This window comes from Vipera berus (genome assembly GCF_964194415.1).
Source record: "Vipera berus genome assembly, chromosome: 1".
Lineage (NCBI taxonomy): Eukaryota > Metazoa > Chordata > Lepidosauria > Squamata > Viperidae > Vipera > Vipera berus.
Window position 1 is genome coordinate 342,095,306 of NC_138202.1, and position 27,378 is coordinate 342,122,683.

The following is a 27,378-nucleotide window of genomic DNA, read 5'->3' on the forward strand; positions in this document are numbered from 1 at the left end:
AGCCATACTTATCAACTCATTCCAAGAAAGAGAGTGCCCACGACTGAGTGATCCACAAGAAAAAATCCAAGTTGGTGACAATCTCAAGAACTGGGAAACTGTGCAAGGTAAGGAAAGGAAAGCATAAATAGGGATTTAATAGCAAATAGATTGGCAAAATATCCAATAGCAAATCCCAAGAGAACATTTTGCTTGAGTGCCAAGGATTATTACAAGTGTATATGTATATATGTATGTGTGTGTGTGCGCGTGTGTGTGCACTGTGGTTGGATTTTTTCTCCCCTTATCATCAGATGATTGGGACAATTCCCAAAGGCATCTGAAAAATGTCCAAGTATAGAGAGTGTAGATATTTTTTTTTGTTTGCAGCTAATGCAATAAAAATTCTCAGTGTGGGGTCAGAAATATGAAGATTGAATTCAATAAAGCAGTGGATTTGTTGGTACTGGAATGGGATCAGAGAAATACAGTTTAACAAATTTGATTCTTTCAGCCAAACACTGTTTCATAGTGACTTCACAGGATTCTGGTGAACATAAGATAAAAGAAGACTACATGAATATGATAACCCATTTCTGCACTTACTGTTTATTTAATGAGAGCCAGCCTGATATAGCAGCTAAAGGTACTGGGTTAGCAACCAGGAGACTATAAGACCTATTCCTACTTAAGCACAAAGTCAGCTGGATGACTTTGGTTCAGTCCCTCTCTTTCATCCCTAAAAAGAAAAAAAAAGGCAAAGATGAACAACTTCTGGAAAATGTTGCCAAAATACTTCAGGGACTAGATGTCAAGAATGAAAAAATATTGATTGATAGGATTTATATCATATGTTTTTATTAATGAATGGTCCTTATAAATCTATGAAGGTATATCATAGGCTGTCTTCAAACTAAAGTCTACTTTTGGATACATGAATTATGTATACTTATATATAAATGATGTCCAAAGATAATTAAGAAATTATTGATGAAGATGGATGAGAACCATGAAAGAGATGCAATCAAAATTAGGTATATTTCACAAAGTGATATGGGTAAAGTACAGGTAGTCTTTGACTTACGACCACAAATGTGCCCAAAATTTCTGCTGCTAAGTGAGGCAGTTGTTAAGTGGGTTTTATCTCATTTTAATGACCTTTCTTGCAACAATTGTTAAGTGTATCACTAGAGTTGTTAAATTAGTAACACAGTTGTTAAGTGAATCTGGCTTCCCTATTGATTTTGTTGGTCAGAAGGTCGCAAAAGGTGATCACATGACTCCAAACACTGCAACCGTCATAAATATGAGCCAGTTGCCAAGCATCCGAATTTTGATCACGTGACCATGGGGATGCTGCAATGGTCGTAAGTGTGAAAAATGTTCTAAGTAACTTTTTTTTCAGTGCTTTATAACTTCAGTCACTAAATGAATAGTTGTAAATCAAGGACTAACTGTAACAAAAAATGCCAAACATCCTTGAATGTTGTGATGAACAATGATGTTATTAGGAATTATTAGAATGAAAGCCTACTAGTGAGTGTCGCCCACAGTATAACAAAGCAAATAAAAGGGTATATTGGTTGCTTCACAACTGGGACTTCCCAGATGTTTCAAATTACAGCCTCTGTCTTCCTCAGCCAAGAGCAGGGGTAGGTAACCTTGGCTCTTTTATGACTAGGGATTTCAACTCCCAGAATTCCTGAGCCAGCATAAAAGAGCCAAGGTTGCCTACCCTTGGCCAAGAGTAAGAAAGGCTACCAAGGCTATGAATCTGGTAAAACCAAATTAATCCAAGATATTCTGATATGAACTGTAAGGGAAATTGAGATGTTGGGCAATTTTGGCTCTTTTTCTGCAATTTGTTTGAAATTGAGGAATTAAGGTGAGACTACTAAAACAAAATCCAGACCACCACAAGGTGGCAACAGAGGGTTGTACATCTTTCTGCTGCCATCTAGTAGTCATCTGGGTTAGTGCAGTCCAGATCAAGTAATTCAATTATGGAGCAACAGTCATCGATCAGAGACCCTCAAAATTCTCCCACCATGAATTTTGGCTTTGTCCATTTCGAAGAATATTCCACGCAAATCATGGGGCAGCCTTCTCTCAATCCCCAGAACAGAAGAATGGATGGAAAAAGTGATGGAACTAGCAGAGATGGCAAAATAGACTGTTTTAATTATATAAAAGAACAGATTCATTTTTATTTCTATTGGATTTTGTGCTTCAGACTTTGCTGAAAAAAAGTTGGAATTCAATGTTTTTTTTCTTTCCCCCTTTATCCTACACCACTCTTTTCCTTTTCTTTCTCTTCCCTTTGCCTATTATTTTGCTTTTCTTTTGTATTTTATATCTGATAGATTCCAGTCTATAATAATAATAATAATAATAATAATAATAATAATAATAATAATAATAATAATAATAATAATAATAATAATAGACCTTGGAGGTCATCTAGTCCAATCCCATGCTCCGGCAAGAAACCCTATACATTTCAGACAAATGGCTGTCCAGTCTCTTCTTTAAAACTTCCAGTGTTGGAGCACTCACCACCTCTGGAAGCAGGTTGTTCCACTGATTAATTGTTCTAACTGACAGAAAATTTCTCCTTAGTTCTAGGTTGCTTCTCTCTTTGGTTAATTTCCACCCATTGCTTCTTGTCCTGCCTTCAGGTGCTTTGGAGAATAGCTTGACTCCCTCTTCTTTGTGGCAGTCCCTGAGATATTGGAACACTGCTATCATGTCACCCCTTGTCCTTCTCTTCATTAAACTAGACAAACCCAATTCCAGCAACCATTCCTTTTATGTTTTAGCCACCAGTCCCCTGATCATCTTTGTTGCTCTTCCTTCTCTTCATTAAACTTCTTCTTTATATTAAACTTCTGCTTCTTTATATGCATTTCTATTACTTGTATTTTATCTGGAGATCACCTAGAACTGAGAAACCTGGTCTGATTTTTTCTAAAAGTTCTACTGGTGTTCCAGGGAAGACGCATTCCACCTATTTTTACAGGAGGTTTTGGTCTTCTACTTGGACTTGTTGAAAGAAGAATCTTCAGAGTCCAGTCCAAGCCAGGAATAAACAAAATGGAGACTGCTTTAGAAAGAAGGTTGTAGTTTATTGAAGAGCAGAGCCAGACAGAAATGTGGCTATGGGAAAGCTGACCACATGTATTTGGGAGTGGTGGGTTTTTATACTTTCTTGGGCTTTTGTGTTTGAGGTTCTTTCCTGTTTCTGTGGCATGAACTTTAACCTGAGCTTTTGAGCATATCTTTTTGGTATTCTGATGGTGGTGGGTTAAATCCTATTATTTCCTAAAGGTCATGTCTTTAGAGTTTGGGTGGGGTATGTAGATTTTAGCGGTCTTTGTCTTTCTAATCTCATCAGCTCCAAGCTTCCTGGCCCTAGTCTTCCTGAATGAATCACCAAATCTGCATTTCTACAGAGCTGGTTCCTGCTTGGAACAGCGAGAGGGGGTTGGTTTCTGGGGGCTAGTTTTGTCTTAGATTTTCTCCCATTATTCCTTTTGGGAGATATAATATTCTGCCTTTTTAATATTCCCCCAAATATTTCTTTCACGGGGGTTAGGGTTAGGGTTGCTGTCCTTCCACAGACTCACTGTGCTTTCCAGCTATTCTTGCATGTTTTCCCTTCCCCCACCGTACAGAAAATCTTAAGAAATAAAAGATAGAACAGCTGATTTCCTTAGTCTCTTCCTTAGTAGTGACAGGGCCATGTGACTAGAGACATTCCTAAAAAGGCCTATTTATTTTGTTTCTAGATGGAGGACCCTGTGCAACTGAAGGAAGAAGGGAATAAGTTCTTTCAAGGCAATGATTATGACAATGCTATTGAAAGCTATTCCGGAGCACTTAAACTTGCTAAAGATCCATCACTCCAGGCTGTGTTATATCGAAACCGAGCAGCATGTTTTCTGAAAAAGGTAAGGAAATGTTAAAGGGAAGTGTGGGAAGATTCTTCAAATACATATAAAGGGTGTCAGAAAAATCAACAATCCACAATGTAACGCCTCTAGGAGACAAGCAATATGATATCAAAATGGTACATCTATTCCCCCAAAGGCCATTATCTCCCAAGAGAATCCAAAAGTTGCACAAACCTTTAGTGGTTTGCCAAGATCTCATGAGATTTTTGACAACGTCTCATGAAAATTCATGAGATTCAACATTTTCCACTTGATGTTGGAAATGGCAGTTTATTATTTAGCATATGATGAGAACATGACAGAAGAGAAATAAACGTATACACACAATCCACATAATTATATACAAAATAGCAGTGCTCACTAGGGATTCAGACAATTGAAATCCAACACATCTAGAGGGTTAGGGTTGTGACAGTTATTTGGCAATATATTTGAAAAACAGAACCATAAAACTGTAAGGTATCTTAGATGCCATCTAGACCGTGTCCTATTATATAATATTTTTATGTCAGCCCTTCAAGGTAAACAGGGTTATTTGGAAAACCATCTTTTCCTGGTTATATCTACCCAGCCCTTCACAGCGGGCAGGCAAGGAATGTTACATATCCCCTCTCTTAAAGGGGTCCAGAAGTAGATGGGTCTTCTCTGTGGCAGCAGAGGTGAAGAAATAAAAAGACTGGAGAAGGAGAGAATTTGGTTCATGTCAAACTAGAATGAACATCCCATGAGCAACCTTCTTAATCACTAATAAAAATTCCTTTTTCTTCGAAAAAAATAGGAGAAATATGCCCAAGTGACGTCAGATGCAACTAAAGGTAAGTTAAACTATGGCTAAAATATTTTAGATGCTTCATTAGGATTTGGATATATCCAATAGTTCAGTTTTAATCAATCTTTTGAAGTTCCTGCTGTATTTCTTGAACCCAGGAGAAAAGATAAGTTTCTACACTGTACAATACAATAATTTATAGTGCAACTTGAGAGAGAGCCCCCCACACCTTATAATAACCGACATTAAATGGCCATCTTAAGATTTTTACTCTTTTGATGTTTAATTGTCATTAGTCTATAATTTTAAAATGTTTAATCCTAATTTATTTTTAATTTTAATGTTAATTTTATATGTTGTTTTATTGATTGATTGGATTGGATTGTACACCACCCAGGGCCCCTCTTTGAGGCAGATGGGTGGTTTAGAAATATGAAATATAAATAAATACATAAACTTAATGTCCACCAGAGGTAAACTGTTTCATACCCAAATGCTTTGTTTTGCTTTGCACTAGGCTTTTGCCTATCATGCCCAAAATGGGGGCCAGGATAAAGAAATAATACCTTGGATAAAATATAATTTTAATTTGTTTTACAGTATATTTGTCTCAAACGCTGGCAACACATGGGCTTGGAAGCTAAGCAAGGAAATAAAATTCATATTAGAATAGAATAGAGTAGAGTAGAGTAGAGTAGAGTAGAGTAGAGTAGAGTAGAGTAGAATAGAATAGAATAGAATAGAATAGAATAGAATAGAATAGAATAGAATAGAATAGAATAGAATAGAATAGAATAGAGCTGGAAGGGACCTTGGAGTGTCCAGCCCCCAGCTCAAGCAAGAGAACCTATGGGTGTCAAACTCAATTTCATTGAGGGCCGCATCAGCATTGTGGTTGCCCTCAGGGGGCTGGGTGGGTATGGCCAGGGTGGGCGTGGCCTACTGGGTGGGCGTGGCTAGAGTGCGTGTGGCCTACTGGGTGGGCATGGCCAGCTCTACATCGTTCGTATCAAGGGTGCCTATGGGGGCCTGGGCAGGAGTGGGACAGATCTAAGGGTCTCTGGCAGAAGGAGGGTCTCTGGGCCAGGGCCAAGGCAGCGGGGGCCATTCCCTCACTGTTTCCAGGATGGCTTCGCGGGCCACATGAAACCACTTCGCGGGCCGGATCTGGCCCCCAGGCCTTGTGTTTGACATGTCTGACCTATACCATCTCAGACAACTGATTGTCCAGTCTCTTCTTAAAAACCTCCAGTGATGGAGCACCCATGATTTCTGGAAGCAAGTCATTCCACTGGTTAATTGTCCTCACTGTTAGGAACTTTCTCCTTAATTCCAGGTTGCTTCTCTCTTTGATCAGTTTCCAACTATTGTTTCTTGTCCTGCCTTCTGGTGCTTTGGAGAATAATTTGACCCCCTCTTCTTTGTGGCAGCCTCTCAAATACTGGAATGCTGCTATCATGTCACCCTTATTTCTTTTCTTTAGACTAGCCAAACCCAAATCCTGCAACTGTTCTTCATGTGTTTTAGTCTCCAGGCCTTGGATCATCTTAGTTGCTCTTCTCTGAACTTTTTCCAAGGTCTCAACATCTTTTTTGTAATATGGTGATCAAAATTAGCTGCAATATTCCAGGTGTGGTCTCAGTAGGGTTTTATAAAGCAGTACTAATATTTCGCATGATCTTGATTCTATGCCTCTGACCTTACATACCTTTAAGTACAATTAATACGGTTGTTCTCCATTTGTTTCATAATTTACTGTCACCTTAAGACTACAGTTTGGTAGCAATTTTGGAAGGACTCCTAGGAACACACCCAAAGCCTTGAGAGTCACATGTAGCAGATCCAATCTGGGTCGCTCACCAGGACCAGTGGTTTTGTCTTCCGAGCTTTCAGACTTATGCCTGCTAGAGAGAAGATCCCTGAGGGTGGGGGCTCCATCACAAGTCCAAAAGCTCAGAAGACTAAGCCTCTAGTCCTGGTGACTGACCCAGATTGGATCCTGCAACATTATGCTGGGACACATATATTTGCCTTTATTTGTGTCACATGTAGGCTTTGGGCTTGTGTCCTCTTGATCTAAGAGACCACCTGTCTTGCTATAAACTTAATAATCAAGATTTGCTGATACTTATCTTAAAGTAGGAAAAGAAAACCAGTTGGTTCTGTTCTTCCCATATGTTACATATATTTCTGCACCCTATAGAAATATTGTACTGTACTTAGATAGAAAAAATGTAGCAAATGAGATAGAAATAGATGGAACAAGAAGAGAAGACAGATGCAACTCTTCTCTTGGTCAATGTGGCTGCTGTCAGGTATCATCTCAATTTTGTCATTATTTTCGTTCTAGCTATTGACATCAACCCTTCTGATATTAAGGCTTTATACCGACGTAGCCAGGCTCTGGAGAAGCTGGGAAAGTTGGATCAGGCCTTCAAAGATGTCCAGAGATGTGCCACCATTGAACCTCGGAACCAAAGTTTTCAGGAGGCCCTTCGACGTCTGGGCACTAACATCCAGGAGAAGGTAAATGATTGGCAGGCCTGACATACTGATCAGCCAACTAGTCAGACCATTTCTCTCTTGTGTTGGAGGTGGATGTGTTCTATATGTGCATGTGAGCACCTGGATCATGATTATAGGATTGCAAACGACTGTGATGGCTGGAAATTCAAGTTGTAAGGACCACTCATTCAGCACTATTCCAAGCGGGAATGGTTGCTGAACAACTATTCGTTAAACGAAGACCACCTATATCCCAGTCCGGGTTAACAGGGCAAACTATCATAAATAAACAGTTAGCAACTTCCTTCTCTCATCCACTGGTGATGTTACCTAGCCCAGGGATGAAAAATCTGCAAGAGAAAAAGCAACTGCAGAGATCGCCAAGAACCCAGCAAAAATTAAATAATAATCTCTGTTCTTTTCTTCATCTTTGACATAGTTACATTTTCAGTTCTCCACTGACGCCAGAGTGCAGCAAATGTTTGAAATCCTCCTGGATGAAAAGAGTGAGAAAGAGAAGCGAGAGAAGGTGAGATTCCTTAATGCGAACTGTTTCTTGTTCTTCATTTGACTAAGAAAATGCCATTTTCCATTCTCCTGCTAATTGGCTGGTGGGAAAGCCCTGGTTGGCCTATATTGCTCTCTGCCTCTACTCAGCAATCTAAGGCAACAAGAGTGAACAAAATCACATAGTGTACACAGTAAAGAGGATGACCTTGACATAAATAGTTCAGATCCACTACCAAACCAGCAAGGCAAAAAACATGGCTTAGCCCAGGGGTCGGCAACCTGAAAAAGGAAAAGAGCCACTGGGAACCGGTTCCATCACACATAAAAAAAGTGGGAGCCACGTGCGTGCGTCCATGCACGCGCATGCGCAAAAAAAGTTTTGCGCATGCACAAAACGTTTTTTTCTTGCGCATGTGCGGACGCGCACGGTTGCCATTTATTTTATGTGTGATGGAACCGTTTCCTGGTTGCGCGACGGTGACGGCCCGTTTGCAGAGCTACCGCCTTCGGCAGCCTGCAAACGTGCCGCAACAGCTTTCCCAAAGAGCAGCGCCGCTGCCCGTTCGCGCGGAGGTGTGCGTGCACCTCTCCAAAGGTTTGGGGAGGTGCGCGCATACCTACGCTTGTTCGGAGAGGTGCGCGCGCACCTCTCGGAATGGGCAGCGGCGCCGCTTGTTGGGAAAGCTGCCGCGGCCCGTCTGCAAAGCTGCCGCTTTCGGCAGCCTGCAAACGTGCCGTGGCAGCTTTCTCAAAGAGCGGCGCCGCTGCCCGTTCGCGCAGAGGTGCGCGCACCTCTCCAAAGGTTTGGGGAGGTGCGCACGCACCTCCGCCCATTCGGAGAGGTGCGCGCGCACCTCTCCAAACGGGCGGTGCCACTCTCCATTTGGAGAGGTGCGCGCGCACCACTGCCCGTCCGAAGAGGTGCGCGCGCAACGGGCGGCTGGGAGCCGCAGGAGACGGCTCAAAAAGCCGCATGCGGCTCCGGAGCCGCGGGTTGCCGACCCGTGGCTTAGCCCAAGTCAGAAGAGCACGCGAAAACATTCAGATGGACACCTCTCTAATTCACAGAAGTATAAGAGGAGGAGGAGCTACAGTAGTGTTAGACTTACAAGATTCTGTTACTATAGCAAATCTTAATAAAAGTATTTTAATTTTGTGGTAAAGCTGATTTCTTAATCTTGTCTACATTAGTTGTAGCCAGCTTCAAAACAGTTTACAGAAACTGAGGAATGGAAGCAGAGAAATTCAATTCATGCAGAAACATGAAAGCCATTGGATGACTTGGGCATATAAGTCTTTTTCAAATCCACCCACCCCATTTTATATCATTATTATGCACTTCAAATTGAAGGAAGTGTTATACCCACTTGAGCTCCAATCTAAGCATTCATTCTATAATATGAAACAGTGATGGGTATCTGAATTTATGGCCCTTCCGTTCTTTTGGCTGTCTTTTTAAAATCAGGCTGCAAACAACCTCATTGTTCTTGGCCGAGAAGAAGCAGGAGCAGAGAGGATATTCCAAAACAATGGCTTGAATTTGCTTTTGAAGTTAATAGAAACTAAAAATCCTGAGCTGATCCTGGCAGCAACAAGGACCCTTTCAGGAATGTGCACAAGACACATGGCGCGGGTAAGAGAGACACATGTCTTGAAATCTGTTTGTTGCATGAATAGCTTCAGGTCAGCAGGAAGAAGACAAAGAAAAAAATGGTGCAGAGCACCTATGGTGTTATGCACACCATCTTGACTTTTTTTAACCCTTATAGATGTCCCCACATCTCCCAGTATCATTATAAAGAATGTATCCACAAAATAAAACTTGCTCCCTCTGCATAATATGTGACCAAAGAATCAGGTCTGATAGCACCTTTTCTAACTAGCAAATTTAATTAATAGGCATCAGCTTTCATGATTTGCCTTTTATTGATATTTGTTATTATCTACCATGGTCCTTCTGATTATTTTGCCACCATAAACTAACACATTGTAGGAGAGATTCCATAACGGGTGTGTATGTATATCTCTGTGTTGCAAAACTCATCCTGTTCAATGTGGCATGTGCATGATAACCGAAGGAGAGATAATCAGACAACTATGTTGTGTTCCTTACTTGGATAGGCCACTGCAATATTGCACATGCTGGGGATCAACAAAATCTGCTTATGGATGTCCATAGATCATGAAGAGATCTCATTGGCGGTCTCCAACCTGTTGCAGGCCATAATTGACTCTTTAACTGGAGAAGGCAAGAAGGAAGAACATGGGAAGGAGGATGCCCTGGTGCTGGGTAATTATCATTGGAGAAGCCTACCAGCTATGCTAAGAATTGTGGCCCTTCATAGGTGATTTTAAAATCCCTAGTTTAGCATGGAAAAATGTAGGGGAGCTGTGAGTTGTATACTCTTGGAAGCAAACTTGGGGGCTAAAGCCTGATGTGTTCAGGGGCAGGATAAAAATGATCTATACTGGTCTGTCTGTCTGATGATAATAATAATAATAATAATAATAATAATAATAATAATAATAATAATAATAATAATAACAACAACAACAACAACAACAACAACAACAACAACAACAACAACAACAACTGACAATCCAAATTGGTGACTTTGCAACAACAAAGTTGAAAGTGTTTCACATTTAATATGTGAGTGCAGCAAAATTGTGCAAACTGATTACAAAGCTAGACATGACTGAGTTGCTAAACTAATCCACTGGGCATTGTGTAAAAAATACAACTTGCCTGTGTCTGAAAAGTCGTGGGAACATAGGGTGAAAAAAGTTGTCGAGAATGAGAGGGTGAAGATTGTGGGACTTCCAAATACAGGCAGATCGCCATTTGGAACACAACACGCCAGATATCACAGTTGTAGAGAACCGAAGCGTACAGCTGATTGATATCGCTGTACCAGGAGATGCCAGAGTCGAAGAAAAAGAACTGGGAAAAATTACAAAATACTGCGACCTGGCCACTGAAACTGCGCGATTATGGATGAAACATGTAACAGTGACACCCATTGTCATAGGGCCACTGGGAATTATGTCCAAAAACTTTGCAAAATACATCAAGAAATTGCAGCTTCCTGCAATAACTCCAGCAAAGCTACAAAAAACTGCACTACTCGGAACATCTTACATTTTAAGGAGATACCTGGTTGATACCTAGGATGCTGGCAGCAGCCTGTGCCAACCATTAGTGCCAATCAATTTGAGTGTTCAGTTGACTGAGTTTCATGTTTTATGAATAAAAGTTTTATAATAATAATAATAAAGTTGGAAGGTACCTTGGAGGTCATTCTAGACCAGGGGTGTCAAACTCAATTTCATTGAGGGCCACATCAGCATTGTGGTTGCCCTCAGGGGGCCGGGTGGGTATGGTCAGGGTGGGCGTGGCCTACTGGGTGGGCGTGGCTAGAGTGCATATGGCCTACTGGGTGGGCATGGCCAGCTCTATATCATTCGTATCAAGGGTGCCTATGGGGGCCTGGGCAGGAGTGGGACAGATCTGAGGGTCTCTGGCAGAAGGAGGGTCTCTGGGCCAGGGCCAAGGCAGTGGGGGCCATTCCCTCACTCTTTCCAGGATGGCTTCGCGGGCCGGATCCGGCCCCTGGGCCTTGTGTTTGACATGTCTGTTCTAGACCAACCCCCTGCTCAGGCAGTCTGTACTAGACATAGATTTAGCCCTCTCAAGAATGCTAGACTCTGTTCAGAAACAATGTCCAATGTAAATTTAGCTCTAAAAAATGCTAGCAGTAGCCAAACTAGTATGTCACAGGGGCAGAGCATCTCTCTATGCCTAATGGTATTATGATACTACGACTATCATAGTTTCTCCCCAAAATTCTAAAAACTGTAGTCTTGTGAATGTAGTTCATAGTCATTGGAGGCCATTTATTACCCTCAGAGTTATTACAGTTTTCTTCACGATTTTTCAGTTTCTTCTAAAATAAATGTTGTGTACTTGAATAGTTTTACTAGTGGACACATGAAAATCACAAGCTCACTGAGAAGTCTTCTTCCTCTGGTTTTCTCCTTTTCTTCTTTCTTTTCTTCTTCTCACAAGTTGGCACAAAGAGACTAGGGTATTTATCAAGTATTAGTCTCACCCGGAGACTTCAACTGGTGCAGAATGCAGCCGCGCGAGTTGTCTTGGGGGTTTCCCGATACTCCCATGTTACACCTTTGCTCCGCGAGCTGCACTGGCTACCGGTTGCTCTCCGGGTGAGGTTCAAGGTGTTAGTGATGACTTACAAAGCCCTTCATGGCATGGGTCCGGATTACCTACGGCAACACCTGCGGCCGGCGTCAACTTCCCTCCGTCCAGTGCGCTCCCACAGAGAGGGCCTCCTCAGGGTGCCGCCGATCAAAGAATGCCGATTGGTGGCCCCCAGGGGAAGAGCGTTCTCTGTGGGCGCGCCAGACCTTTGGAACCGCTTACCGGTCGAGCTCCGGATGGCCCCCGACCTTCGCTCCTTCCGGCGCGATCTCAAAACCTTCTTTTTCGAACAAGCTGGCCTGGTCTGACGGGATGGGGTTGGGTTTTTATATATAGTTTTAATCTTAATATGTATTAATTATTACGGGCATAATGGTTTAATTACTTTTTAATTTTTGTATTCTGTTTTTTATTATGTATTGCCCTGTTCACCGCCCTGAGTCCTTCGGGAGAAGGGCGGTATACAAATTAAATTATTAAATTAATTAAATTTTATAACATGTTTTCTAACTGTAATGCAACAACTTCCTTTCTATATAATTCTTAATTGCTCCTTCGCTGCCCCTTCGCAAAATGGCTGTAGGAACAATTTGTGGCTCCAGTTATCTCAAGTGTAAAGTAAATGAAAAATTAACTGTTTTTTATTATCGCATGTGGAAACTGCTCTGATTCACCAGTAATGGTTATGCAAATGGCTATTTGAAAACCAGGGAAAATCATTTATCTAAAATAAGCAAGCTGGCACTTGTAGATGGTTACTACCGTAGAAATTCTAATTTAAATAATTTTGACTGATGCTGATTTCTTCTTTTTTACAGACACAAAAAAAGATATAAAGGCAATCATTGCCCATCTTCTAGATATGCTTCCCAGTAAAAAGGTATCTGGTCATGGCCGGGACAGGGCTCTCAATTTACTCAACAAAAATGTGCCAAGACAGGATCTGAGAATCCATGACAATAGTCGCACTATATTTGTAATTGATAATGGTAAGCAATGCCTAGATGCAACTTCTCTCTTGTGTAGAGTTATGGCTTTATCCTCTGAATCAAGACTTGAAAGACACCAGACAGAATCTCTGTACTATCAGCTACTTCAGTCAATTTTAATTTCAGTTGATATGACTCTTGAAGCCCACAGACCTTCAAATTTTTTGCCAAGCTAATTTTTAATATAAAAAAGAACATTATTAAATGCACAACTGGAAATTTACTGTAGTTACACTACTCCATATTGATTCATTTTAAATGAAAATGAAATGAAATCAGATTAAGCTTTTGTCCTGGTCCCACCTGCTCCCAAAGATCCAGTGTGGCTTTCAGCCCAGAAGAGGTTGTGTATCCTTAGCCTAAGTGAAACCTGAAGTTCAATTTGCTTGATTTTCCCTGCACTTGGCTGAAGATAGAGCCATTTGTGGCTCAGAGGAGGTCACTTTGCATTATACCCCTTAGCTGTCTAATTTCATTTGCCAATTGCCCAAAACTCAGCATTCCATGAGCCATCGTGCTGTTGTGGTTAGAATGCTTCTTGACAGGAGTTCGATCCTGAGAGGCTCAAGGTTGACACAGCCTTCCATCCTTCCGAAGTTGGTAAAATGCAGACCCAGATTGTTGGGGGCAATATACTGACTCTGTAAACTGCTTAGAGAGGGCTGTAAAGCACTAAGAAGCAGTATATAAGCCTAATTACTATTGTTATTGCAGTAAAGGCAAAAGGTTCTGCCAATCCTTCTGATGCTATTCACAGATCAGAAACAAAGGCATGAAAAGATTTTCTGTCTATAACTTACTTTATTTTATTTATGTATTATCCACCTGTTATTTTTTGTAAACAACTCAAGGCAGTGAATTTACTTAATATTCTTTCCCTCTCCCAAACAATCCTGTGAGGTGAGTTAGTCTAAGTGACTGGCCCAAGGTCACCCAGCTGGCTTTCTATAAGCTTTCTACAGCGTTCTACGTATAATCCTAAATCCAGAATTTTACAAACATTAGGATCCTAGCAAATCAAGTAATTCCCCCTGTTAACGTCTTTCAACTTTCAATGATGGAGAGTAACTCTCACAATCTTCCATCAACCAGGCGAGTCATCAAGAACAGTGAGAATAATTGGTCAACACTACTGGAGATTCAACACTGAAAAAGGTTGAGTTAGATATTTTCTGAACGTGATGCAATTCTGTATTGGACTGGGATCTCCAGTGCTCTAACATGTATAGGTGAAATAAATTTTAAAATAAAATAAATTTAAAAATGAAACACTAAGATTTATGAGATATCATGTAAGACAAGGGCTCTTGGAATAGTTTCTACTCTATCGTCCTGTTTTAGACAGAAAACAAAATGGATGTTTATGAAAAGATAATAAACAGGGCAGAAAGGCAAAATCCTTTTTCCATTATTGTTCCTCCACAAATAGTATATTACCTCTGAAAATGGAAGCTCTACTATCAGTCATTATAGATTTTCCATCCACATAGAGCTTAATGGCTGTCTAAGTAGTTTTATGACTCACTTTTTATAAGAAAATCCATATTTCAGAATACTTTTCTCCGAAATGATTCATCCATAAGACGTTTTGTTGTCTTGCAGATGCATCCTTAGAAGCAAGGTGCAACCTTCAATTTTATATACAGTATGAGCCTAGCTTTCAATTTGCCCCAATTAATTTCAGACTACAAATCTAGCAGATTGACTTTTTGCAATTTTAACTTAAACTGATTCTTTGCCCTTTCTATCTTCTTCTACTTCCCTACCACCGTTTCATTTCCCCAGGTTTGAAAAAGATTTTGAAAGTTGCTGGCCAGATTCCAGAGATGTCCGACTGTCTCCCTCTAACAGAAAATACGCAGCTTACAGCTTCAGTTCTTCTGAACAAATTGTATGATGACCTGAGATGTGACCCAGAAAGAGAAAACTTCAGACTGATCTGTGAAGAGTACATTAGGTGAGTCCAACAGATCATGGTCCTTGAAATGTTTACAAAAAGCAAGAGAAACAGAATTCAGCAATCCAATGGAAGTATCCAAAACTTCATGGAGGTAGACTCATAGTGGGATATGTCCTGTTAATTGGTCTCAGTGAAACCTAATTTCATCTCTATGAGTTCTTTGAAACTCTTTTTCCCAGATTGCACGGAACTAAAGGGCTAATTGTCTCTTTCCAAAATAAACCCATCTGCTTTTTGCTATTGGTGTGTCAAACACAGGAAACCAGGAGCCCAGGCAATTCAAATAAATATAGGTTTATTGTATGCTAATTTTCTCTACAAGAATCTGAACTACTAACGACTAAAACAAATTGGTGGTAGATACAAGTCAACGGAATTCAAGGAGGGCCTGGCTTAGATCTCTTGTAGGTTGAAAGAGATTTGCAACTGATGACATGTTTTATCCCTCCCTGGTCATGGCTCAGCCTGGTCATCTCCTACATGGTGTTTTAAAAGACTCTTTTTCATATCTCAACTCAGCTTCTCTTATATTGTCACTGGGTAGATTATAGTTTATAGTTTATTATATTTGTATACCGCCCTTCTCCCGAAGGACTCAGGGCGGTGAACAGGGCACATATAAAATACAAAGTTAAAAAGTTAAAAAGAGAATTAAATACAAAGCCCGAGCTAAAACAATAAATAATAATGTAAAACCACAATAAAAAACCCCAACACATCCCCCATCAGGCCAGGCTGGCTTGTTCAAATAAATAGGTCTTCAGATCGCGTCGGAAGGAGCGAAGGTCAGGTGCCGTCCGGAGCTCAACCGGCAACTGATTCCATAAGTCCGGGGCGCCCTCCCCCTGGGGGCCACCAGACAACATTCTCTGACCGGTGGCACCCTGAGGAGGCCCTCTCTGTGGGAACGCACAGGGCAGAGGGAAGTTGACGCTGGCAGCAGGTGATCCCCGAGGTACTCCGGACGCATGCCATGTAGGGCCTTGAAAACCATTACCAATACCTTGAATCTCACTCGGAAGACAACTGGCAGCCAATGCAGCTCGCGGAGCAGAGGTGTAACATGGGAGTATCGGGAGACTCCCAACACAACTTGTAAGTCATCCAGAGCCATTTCTGATGAGATGGGTGGCACATACATTTAATAAATAGCAATAGCACTTTGACATTCATATTAACCCATGGTGCTTTATGGCGCTCTCTGGGCAGTTTACAATGTCAGCATATTGCCCCCCAAAATTTGGATCCTTGTTTTACCGACCTTGGAAGGATGAAAGGTTGAGTCAAGCTTGAGACCTGTCAGGATCAAACTCCCAGCTGTGGACAAAGTATGCTTGCAGTACTCCATTCTAACCACTGCGCCACCAGGCTCCAATAATAAATGTAATCAGTTCATAATTTCAATCTCTGATCAGGAATCAATGCATTTTCACTTTACATCTGAGGCACTACTCACCTCATGATCATTCCCAATTTTATGACCTTTTTTGCAGCAGTTGTTAAACAAAGCTATTTTCCTCAATGGGTGTTTTTGACAGAAATTGGTAATAAATGATGAAAACTGACAAAAATTAACAAAAATTGCACTCACGTGGCCGTGGGATGCTGCAAATGGCTGTAAATGCGAGCCAGTTGCCAAGGGCCCAAAATGCAATTATGTAGACACAGGAGAGTGGCCATTGGAACTTTGAAACTGGTCATAAGTAGCTCTGGAGAGGTCTGTCAGAACTGTGAACAGTCGCTAAGTGACCAGTCACTAAGTGAGGACTACCTGTATTGGATTCCCTTAATCCTTAAGTCTTTTTTTTTTCTTTTTTACCTCAGAAAGAAATGTTGTGGGGGTTTTTTCTGGAGAGTTCTAATGATCTCTGGAGTATCCTTAAGAGACAAGAGGAGAAAGCTGCAGCTGGTGCAACTGTCGAACAAGAGACATCTCAGTCTCTTATCACAGAAGGAATGGGGATAGGGAAAGTATCTTAGAAAGGACCTTCTCTAGATCCCTGGAAAGTAAAGGAAAACATACAAAACCTTACTTTACTATAGTTTACAGTAGAGGAACAGTGAATAGGTAGTGCTTGGTGTAATTCTGAGAAAAGAAAAGGAATATGCTTGATATCAATGTGGTATCACATCTTCTACTCTGCTGAACTAAATATTATGCCTGCCATCAGCTAACCTTAACTATTCTCTTTTTTCATGTGTTTTTCCATGCCTCCAGGAGTAAAATTGACCCCAAGGATATGGACAAGACTTTACATGCCATCCAGACAGTGTCTGGAGTTCTACAAGGACCTTTTGATTTGGGGAACCAACTGTTGAGCATGAACGGTGTCATGGAGATGATGGTGGCGATTTGTGGCTCAGAGAGGGAGGTTGATCAGCTAATAGCTGTGGAAGCTCTGATCCATGCTTCAACCAAACTTAGTCGGGCCACGTTCATCATCACCAATGGAATCACCCTGCTGAAGGAAATTTACAAAAAGACTCTGAATGAGAAGATCAAGATCAGAGCTTTAGTGGTTAGTTCTCTCAGATCTTTATCCTAATCTGTTTGATGATAGTCTTTTGAATCAGGCAAAGAACTCTGCTTATTTATTTATGGAAACTTCATAATGAAGTTATAATTAAGGTAAAAATCTATGCTTCTAACTTGTGACACTAATGACAAGCAGGGAGCAATTGTTGTAAGTCCCAAACAAAAATTGGCCCCATCACAGCTCTCATCCTTAAGATAAGACCAGATTAATTTATTAGTTAATCTGGACTAGACAGAACTGTAGTCTCGAATCAATTGCATTGGGTGATAGTAGCTTCCCAAATTTCTGTTAGGGAGAAATATTTCTCAGACTTATTGCCTCAGAGATTCGGTATTTGCATTGCCTTTACTGAGACTGCAGAGTTCCTGATGTTGTCTGAGCTTGGTTGCTTGCCTTCAGACATTTCTTGGTTGTTTGCTTGCAGAAGAATGACGTTAAATAAAAGAGACTTTTAGGGTCTCCCCTAACAGTATCTCCTTAGTTTTTCTTCTTTCAGAGTTTTAGAATTGCTCTTGATCTTTTAGCACATGGATCCTTTTAATCTCCTAGATAAGCAAGAATTGTAATGGAAGTCACCCAGAGGTGGTGCAGAAGCAGCACAAATCTATTTGGGGACTTAAAAGATTATCTCAGCTAAAGACTTACATCCAGGCCTAAATCTTTCAGCCCAAGAGGCTCTAAACTTGTTGGTGCCCTTCTATCATTCAAAAAACAGAGATGCTCTTCAGTTAAACTGATTACAGTGGACATATCTGTGACATTTTTCTTATTAGCAAGAAAATGAATTGCCATTGCCTTGTGCCAGGATTTTTTTTTCCAACTTCCCAGACTAGTCTACAACCCTGTGATTAAAATAAATTTCTCACTGGAGTCTGATAAATGGATATTCCATCTTTCTTTTCTTTTTTTTTGCCAGGGGCTTTGCAAGCTGGGTTCTGCTGGAGGAACTGACTATGGCCTGAGACAATTTGCAGAGGGATCCACTGAAAAGCTAGCAAAACAATGCCGCAAGTGAGTGCGAGGTCTATTTTGGGAGCTAGGGAGATAGCTGAATAGGTGACTCCCATGCCTCTCTTTCTTCCTTATCTTTTCAGCCACAGCCTCCTGCCTTATAAGGTCTGGTAGGGAAACATCTCATTCATCTTGCAGCAACTATCAGCTTGCTATTTAAAAAGAGAGGAAATACTGTAGCCATAAAGCTAGACTGACTAATCTTGCTGACAATTTTTCACTCCTTATCTACAAGCAGCATGATTTAATACCTACCTCTTAGGGAGCAACTGTAAAGGAATGTCCATACTGGTATCTGTCCATACTTCTGTCCATACTTCAGAGCTTCCAGAATGCACTTGATTGGTCCAGAACGGGCAAAATCAAAGAAGCAATCATTTATTTAGTAACCAAGTTACAACAGCACTGAAAAAAGTGAATTATGGCCATTTTTCATGCTTACAACCATTGGAGCATCCTCATGATTACATGATCAAAATTCAGATGCTTGGCAATTATATTTATGATGGTTGCAGGGTCCTGATGTCACGTGATCACCTTCTGCAACCTTCTGACAAGTAAAGTCAATGGAGAAACCAGACTCACTTAACAACCGTGTTACTAACCTAACTGCAGTGATTCACTTAAGAACTGTAGCAAGAAAGGTTGTAAAATGGGTCAAAAGTTTTCACTTAACAACTGTCCTGTTTAACAATGGAACGTTTGGGCTTAATTGTGGTAATAAATCGAGGACTAACTGTGTACAGATTTCAATAAAATATATTTAGCCCTACTGCGGGGTAGATACAGAATCTTGGAAATTTTAAGAGTTTTCCATTCTTGTTTACAGTGCTCCTTATGGTAAGAGCGCCTCTGAATGATTTAAAACACTTTTTCTTTAGTTTTTCCCATCTAGCCTGAATTATTGTTTATGACATATGGTGCCAAGAGACTCCTCCCTCCCTTCCTCTCATTTGTTTGTTCGTTCCAATCCTGTACCAAACTCTGGGCAGCTACAACTAAGACATAAAACCATACCACATGTATCATAAAATATTAAAACCAAAAACTAGCACCGTGACTAAAACCTAACTTACCCTATCCCAGCACTTGGGGGGAAACCAGGTTCAGAGTGCTTTTCAGAAAGTTAAAAGGATAAGGATGGGGCAAACTTTAAGGGGAAAGATGTTCCATAGGGCAGGTGCTGCCATTGAAAAGGCATGCTTCCTAAGACCCATAAGATGGCAACATTTAAGGGAAGGGACCACCTTGTCTGATCTGATAGGACAGGCAAATGTCCATAGGGAGAAGCAGTCTCTTGATTATTTATCCCTCCTCACCCTTCCAGTCCTTTTCCAGCCACTTCATATAATGTTACATTAAATAAGCATTGTGCTGATCCACAGGACTCTTCTTAAATTTTTATACTGAAGGGGCAGACAGACTGGAAGGAAATCCCCAATTCTTGGGCAAGCAGTTTCTTTCTCACCAAAACATCTGTACTACAAGAGGCGTTATAACTGTCTTGTTCATTCAGATGGCTATGCAATCCCACCATTGACAACCGTACTCGAAAGTGGGCAGTGGAAGGTCTTGCTTACTTGACTTTGGATGCTGACGTGAAGGATGATTTCGTACAAGACAAGCCAGCCATGCAAGCCATGTTCGAATTAGCCAAGGTAAGAAAGCTAGAGCTTGGTTTGCTATAAATCCCTGTTCCTTAAACCCTGGGGAGGCTATTCTCATACATCAGGGTTGCCACATGGAGAGAGCACTAACATTTGAAATGCCTGGTGGTATATAGTAACTTGAAATTTCTTAATTTGGCTGTATGCAGACAAGCGACAAAACTATTTTGTACTCGGTGGCCAGCGTCTTGGTGAACTGCACCAACAGCTATGATGTCAAAGAACTTGTCCCTGAACTTGTACAGCTGGCCAAGTTTTCTAAGCAACATGTACCTGAGGAACACCCCAAGGTAGGCATTATCATTCTTCTAAGGATCACCAATTTGTCTTGATACTCAACATGACTCCATGATTAACAGGCAAATCTCATTTTTCTTTTCTCCCTGTAGGACAAAAAAGACTTCATTACAAATCGAGTGAAGCGTCTGATCAAAGCTGGAGTCACCTCTACCTTGGTCTGCATGGTGAAGTTAGACACTGCTATTTTGACAGATCAGACCAAAGAACTTTTAGCTAGGTAATTCTATCTAAGGGGCTGCCACAAAGAAGAGAGGGTCAACTTGTCCTCCAAAGCATCTGAAGGCAGGACAAGAAGCAATGGATGGAAATTAATCAAGGAGAGAACAAACCTAGAACTAAGGAGAAATTTCGTGATAGTCAGAACAATTAATCAGTGGACCAACTTGCCTCCAGAAGTTGCGGGTGCTCCAACACTGGAGGTTTTAAAGAAGAGATTGGACAGCCACTCGTCCAGAATGGCATAGGGTTTCCTGCTTGAGCAGAGGGTTGGACTAGAAGACCTCCAGGTTCCCTTCCAATTCTGCTCTTCTGTTATTCTCTCACTCTATAATATGATCCTTCTTGCTTGAATTGTAAGCCCAACTGCTGTGTCACCTTGTTTATTACAATATTCTATAAAAAACAGTATACACTGAAAGATAAACCAGAAATATGAGCAAGAATTGTAATGAAAAATGGTTCTTTCATCTCTGTTCCTTCCTGGCAGAGTTTTTCTCGCTTTGTGTGAAGACACCAAGGATCGTGGTACCATTGTTGCTCAAGGGGGTGGAAAGGTAACTCATTCCTACAGTTTCTTCACCTTCAACAGATGGAGTAGGTTCACATGTCCATGTAACCAGGTCAAGGATCTAGTGGCTACCACATTATTGCTTGCCATTGTGGCCTGCTTCACACAAAGTGCAAAGACAATAGCCAAGTTCCTATGCCCAGCTCTTACCACTACAGTAGAACATTTTTTTCCTGATGTCCAGCCCATATCCCTTTTTTAAAAATTTAAACTATTGTTTTTGCCCCCTCTTCTTGAACAGCATCCCAGCTCCATCTGAGCCTGAGTCTGAGTAGTCTTAGACTCTAATTTAGCCTGATCCTTTATCTTGGTAGTAATGGTCCAATTTTGGGATATTTGTGATTAACTCATTTGATGTCTTTTAATTTGAATATAGCTAGCGGCCCAGTATATACTATACCAAAATGTACATTTTTATCAATATACACAGCCCTAATTGGGAATAGGAATTCTACCTCGAAGGGAAGCAGTCATTAAGTGAAACATTAAGTGACAGCCCTGCTTAACAATGGCAGTTCCAGCAATCTTAGATGGTTGTTAAGTGAATCACATTACATTGTGACCATGACTTTCTATCATTGACTTGCAAGCTTTCCTGTTGGCTTTGCTTGTAATCCAGCAGGGAATGTCGCAAATGGCAATCCCGATGCTGTGACTGACTTCCACACTTGCTAATCACTCAAAGCACGATCACGTGAATGTGGAGATGCTGTGATGATTGCAAGTGCAGAACTGGTCATAAATCTTTTTTTCCCCCAAACCAGTCACTAAATGAATGGTCATTAAGTGAAGACTACCTATACTATCAAGGATTGAATCAAATCCCTAAAAGCAACTTGTGTCTCCCTCATAGATATAATTTGATCGTAATTGGTATATTAATTATAAAAGACTTAAAAATGTACTAGTTATTCCTTCCTTTCCTTCCCTCCCTCAGCCCTTATTTCTGTGATGCTATCACAGGGGGGAAAAATTCCTTTTTCCTGTGCATTTGTTTTCCTTTTGTGCTATGTCTTTTTGCAAGAGCTGATACTGTAGACTAGATATAAATTATATCAATACATTAAGTGCTTATCTTATTTCTTTCTCTTCATCTTTAGGCCCTTATACCACTGGCCTTGGAAGGCACAGATGTTGGCAAAATAAAAGCATCCCATGCCCTGGCTAAGATTGCTGCCATTTCCAACCCTGACATAGCATTCCCCGGCGAGAGGGTGAGTAAATTCATGTGTCCTGCAGCATCTTTATAAAACAGAAACAAGCTGCATTTTGGGGATATAAATATATGAAGCTGCCTCACATTGTTTCACTACTGAACAGCTTTTCCTGTTAGGAAGTTGTCTGTGATACCCAAACAAAATCTTCTTTCTTGTTATTTGAATCCGTGTTTTTTTTCTTGTCCTGTGTTCTGAAACATCTCTGAATAATTCTCCATCTCCTATATGACAGTCTTTTGAGTATTTGAAGACAACTATCATGTCCTCTACAGCAGAGGTCCCCAACCTTTCGAACATGGAGAGAGGTTTTTCTGCGGACTGGAGGGGATGTGGTTTCATGTACTGCCTGCATCCCACTGATGGGACTTTGCTTGTTTGCGCGGACCAGTTGCTGGCATGCTGTGGCCCGCTGCCGGTCCATGGACTGGGAGTTGGGGACTCCTGCTCTACAGTTTTTTTCTCTCAGGGAAAATGTATTCAACATTTCTAACCATTTTTCCTTCTAGTGTCAACCCTTCAAGCTAAACAGGAAAGCAAAGTTGTGAACACTAACACTATTTTTATTATAAATCCAAAGAATCTTGCAGGTCTGAATGTGTTTTTCCCCTCTTTCTCATTATCTGTGTAAGAACTAAGGAAGATCTTGTCTATGGTTGCAATTTTAGCCAAAACTCCTATTTACTTTCCCCAAAAGTTGTTTTGGTTGCAACTCTTCATTCTGTTTCTCAACGTTATTCCTTCTTCTCCTTATGCCAGGCCCCTTACCATTTAGATTCTACACTATTGTTTTCATCCTAGGTGTATGAAGTTGTGCGGCCACTGGTCAGTTTGTTGAATACTGAGCGTGATGGGCTACAAAATTATGAGGCATTGTTAGGACTCACCAATTTTTCTGGAAGAAGTGACAAACTCAGGTGAGACAACTAATTGTGTTTAGGTTATTTTTAACAGGCCGTTCCTATTGATTAAGAAAATTATTACCATGTCAATCCATATCTTCACAATTTTTCCTATTAACCAAACTTTTTGTGATCTTTTTTTCCTCCGCTATATTTTATCATACCATTTCTACTTCCATTTATTTATTTATTTGCTCTTTAGGGCAGCCCAACTCACAACAGTTAAAAACAACAATCCAATAAAAAAGGTTAAAAAGCAATATACCAAAAATGATCAATAACCACTTAGATAAAAATGAACATGATAAGTGGCAACGTTCATTGTGTCAAACTCAACACAGCCACTGTAAAAACTCTCCACCATTGATGGACCCCGTCCCCCCCAAACGTGGTCGGAAAGCCATGTCTTCAGGGCCTTACTAAAGGCCAGGAGGGCGGGGCTAATTTAAGATCTGATGGGATGATGTTCTTTTACTTAGATCAGTGTTTCTCAGCCTTGGCAACCTTAAGACATAAAGATTTCAATTCCCAGAATTCCCCAGCAGTGGGTTGGGCAATTTAGGACTTGAAGCCCACATTTCTAAAAGAGAAAATACTGATTTACTGTAGATTATAAATCTCCACAAAAGTTTTATTGTTAACTCTTATATGGTGTATGTCACTGTATTTTTAGTCACTTAATAACAAATGATCTAATGAATGCTCCAACACTGGAAGTTTTTAAGAAAAGACTGGACAACCATTTGTGTGAAATTGTATAGGGTTGTACTAGAAGATCTCCAAGGTCCCTTCTAACATTATTATTATTATTATTATTATTATTATTATTATTATTATTATTATTATTATTATTATTATTATTATGTAGTAACATGATTATGAATTAGAGCTCTTAAACTTTCCTGATTCCATTATAGCAGCAGAGAAACTAATTCAATATTCAGACCCTGGAAATTAAGATTTTTCATTATTTCTGACTTAAATATTTCCTTGAAATATGTAAGAAATATTTAACATAATCAGAGAAAACTAGAATGAATGGATGAAGGACAGAGTTGGATGCCAATGCCCTGTATGAATCCTTCCTCAGTTCCAAGGAAGCAGGTGAAATAAATAAATTCAAGTTACATTGGTTGTACAAGAACCAGGTTTCTAACAGATGGACTTATTAAAAAAACGTTGCATCGCTATAACAACAGCTGCAGCATTAGAGGAGGTAATACAGTATTGGTGATGCCAAAAGATCTTTTAATTGCAGTAAACTATGATTAAAAAGAAGACTTGTCTTTGAGCCAGTTTTGCAAAGTGGAGATTGGCCTATTCTCAGAGTCCCTATCAGTTTCATACCGTACTTTTCATTTTCAGCATCCTGGTGCAGTAATTAAAATCCACATGTTTCTTTCAGACAAAAGATCATCAAAGAGAAAGCTCTACCAGACATTGAAAACTACATGTTTGAAAACCACGATCAGCTCCGACAAGCAGCCACAGAATGTATGTGCAACCTTGTAGTCAATAAAGAGGTATGCATTTCCATCTCCTGAAAATTCTGGTGAAGGGATCGCCAGTCTACAGCTTCTTCATCTAGGAATATTCAATATTACTGTATTTTATGGAGCAACCATTTAACTGATTTCCCTCCCCAACTTTCCCAGGTTCAAGAGAGATTCATTGCTGAAGGAAATGACAGACTCAAGTTGGTTGTCCTGTTATGTGGCGAGGATGATGACAAAGTCCAGAATGCAGCTGCAGGAGCCCTCGCAATGCTCACTGCAGCCCATAAGACACTCTGTCATAAATTAACCCAAGTGGTAAGTCTCTTCTTGCTTTTCATCCTCACTCTCCAGGTAAAGATGGGAGGTTAAAGTTGTTTTCAAAATTCTGATTTGCTTTGTGTAATTCTTCACTCTTTGCTAGTTACTTTTTCATGTACCGGTAGTAGGGTTTCAAGAAGATATATTAACACAATGGAATACCTGTGCCCCTTGAAGGAGAGAAGGCATCATTTTGCTGTTCTCTCATTTTTTCACTCTTATCCATCACCTCACAACATCTGCAAATTGTCCCCTGCTTAAAATGCTATTGCTTTGCTGGAATGGCCCAAGGCAATCCAGGAATCAAAATTTTTAGGACTATTACAACATTAATATTTCATCCCTTATTTTATTAGATTTTTGTCCCATCTGTATTACTTTATAAGTAACTCAAGGCAGCAAACATATATTACACTTCTTATTTTCCCCACGACAACAAGTGGGTTGGGCTGAGAGAGAACAAATGGCTCAAAGTTACCCAGATGGTTTCCATGCCTAAAGTAGAACTAGAATTCACAGTCTCCTGGTTTAACTACACCAAACTGGGTCTTGTTTATCTTCTTATGAATTCCTGTTCTATTTGTTGATATGAATCTATCCTTCACTAGTTCCTTTTTCCTCACAAAAAGGGGGTGGGATGGGGTTTTCATTTTTTCACCTTTTAATGATAAAACTGCATTACAAGGCCAATTAAAAAAGGAAAAGTAAATTACCTAGTAAGCTTTTTTTCTCTCTCCCACAAATGGAGAATAAGGTCACAGTAATTAATCAATAATTCATCATGAAGTTAACCTGACCTGAATACATTTAGAATCAGACACTATCCATTTCAATTAAAATATTTTAATTAAAATTGCATATTTTATTTGTTTCCCCCCCAGCAAATATTCTGGATGGATTATGACTACAGAAAATGCCATTGGTGGCTATTGCAATACTATTTTATAGTTTTCTGAAAAGCAATGTTTGCCACACTCAGAATCTTTTTAATATGACTAATATCCTAAATTATTATCCTTTTCCTACTTTTGTAATAGGGCCCCATGAACAAAACTGCATGGTGTATGTGCTAATCATTCTAATTTCTTCAGACTAATAATAACTCTGATTTGTTTAGACAACCCAGTGGCTGGAGATTTTGCAGAGACTCTGTCTTCATGAAAAGCAGGAGGTCCAGCACCGTGGGGTGGTGATTGTTTACAATTTAATCCACGCAGACCAAGAATTGGCAAAGAAATTGGTGGAGAGCGAGATGTTGGAAATCCTGACCATCATTGGTAAAGAAGCGGATGATCCTAAAAGACAACACATTATCAATGTGGCTCGAGAATGCCTCGTGAAGTTCATGGACTATGGGTTGATCAAACCCCTGACTCAGCCATGAAGAAGCAAGGAAAAATAAAATGACACAAATCAGAGATGAAGGAGAAATTGGAACGTGTATGGGAAAATGATCAGAAAATTAAAGCATTGTCTTCAAAGTGGTCACTTATTTTGCTTTTGCCTTCAAAAATAATCACCAAAATATTTCCTAATTAATAGCTTGGGGGGTTCCAAAATTTTGTCCTGGCTAAGAAAATTATTCTTTGAAGTGCCTGCCTAGCCAAATTCTTTGACAACAGGAAACTCCTAAAATCAGAGGACCTGGTATGTCAGTCAGATATGCAATGTACTTGGTAACATCCCAATTGGTGGATACCACTCTTCCTGGTCTGATTGAATCTACAGTGAAAAAGTAAATATCTATCTCAAGTAACTATATTTATTTCTAACAATGCCCTGAACCTCTCGCAGGTTCTAAGGGCCTTCTTAGAAAATACAAATGATAGAGAGTGGCAGCCCCCAGTATTTTGTTTGAGGAAAACCAGAAAAGAGAAAAACTGAGAAGAAATTGCTGGAGATTGGGATGGGGGAAAGAGTGCTCAAGCAGAAAGGTTCAAGAGGCTACTTAGTAGAATGAACAGACTTTTCCAAGACACAGGAAAACACACACACACACGGAATCAGGATTGTATTAATGTAGTCGTTTATATTTCATGTCTGCTTAAAGCCTTCACCAGTTCCTTTTACAACAGTTTTCCAATAAGGCTCTCTTTCCATTTTAATCAAGCTTATCTTTTGTAACTTTGATTAACCTTGCTCTCTCAATCCAATCTTTTTTTTTTTTGCTAAGCCTAACCCTCTTCTGTGTTTCTCTTTTCTGTTTTCTTCAATAAAATAAACACTATTTTTAAACAGACATTTTTGATGCCACTTGCA

At 40.2% G+C, this 27,378-nt stretch overlaps 1 protein-coding gene across 1 annotated transcript; it reads left to right on the forward strand.

Annotated features, from left to right (window-relative positions):
* UNC45B (unc-45 myosin chaperone B) lies at positions 1–26,595 on the forward strand. The gene is made up of 20 exons (XM_081319767.1): positions 1–107; positions 3,768–3,929; positions 4,711–4,747; positions 7,052–7,227; positions 7,646–7,735; positions 9,182–9,349; positions 9,838–10,006; positions 12,757–12,927; positions 14,713–14,884; positions 17,106–17,406; positions 18,341–18,435; positions 19,952–20,093; positions 20,252–20,392; positions 20,492–20,619; positions 21,109–21,175; positions 22,290–22,403; positions 23,205–23,320; positions 24,711–24,828; positions 24,961–25,116; positions 26,237–26,595. Exons 2-20 carry the CDS (start codon positions 3,768–3,770, stop codon positions 26,501–26,503), a joined length of 2,790 nt encoding a protein of 929 aa, XP_081175893.1. The 5' UTR covers positions 1–107; the 3' UTR covers positions 26,504–26,595.
* The last annotated feature ends 783 nt before the right edge of the window (positions 26,596–27,378 follow it).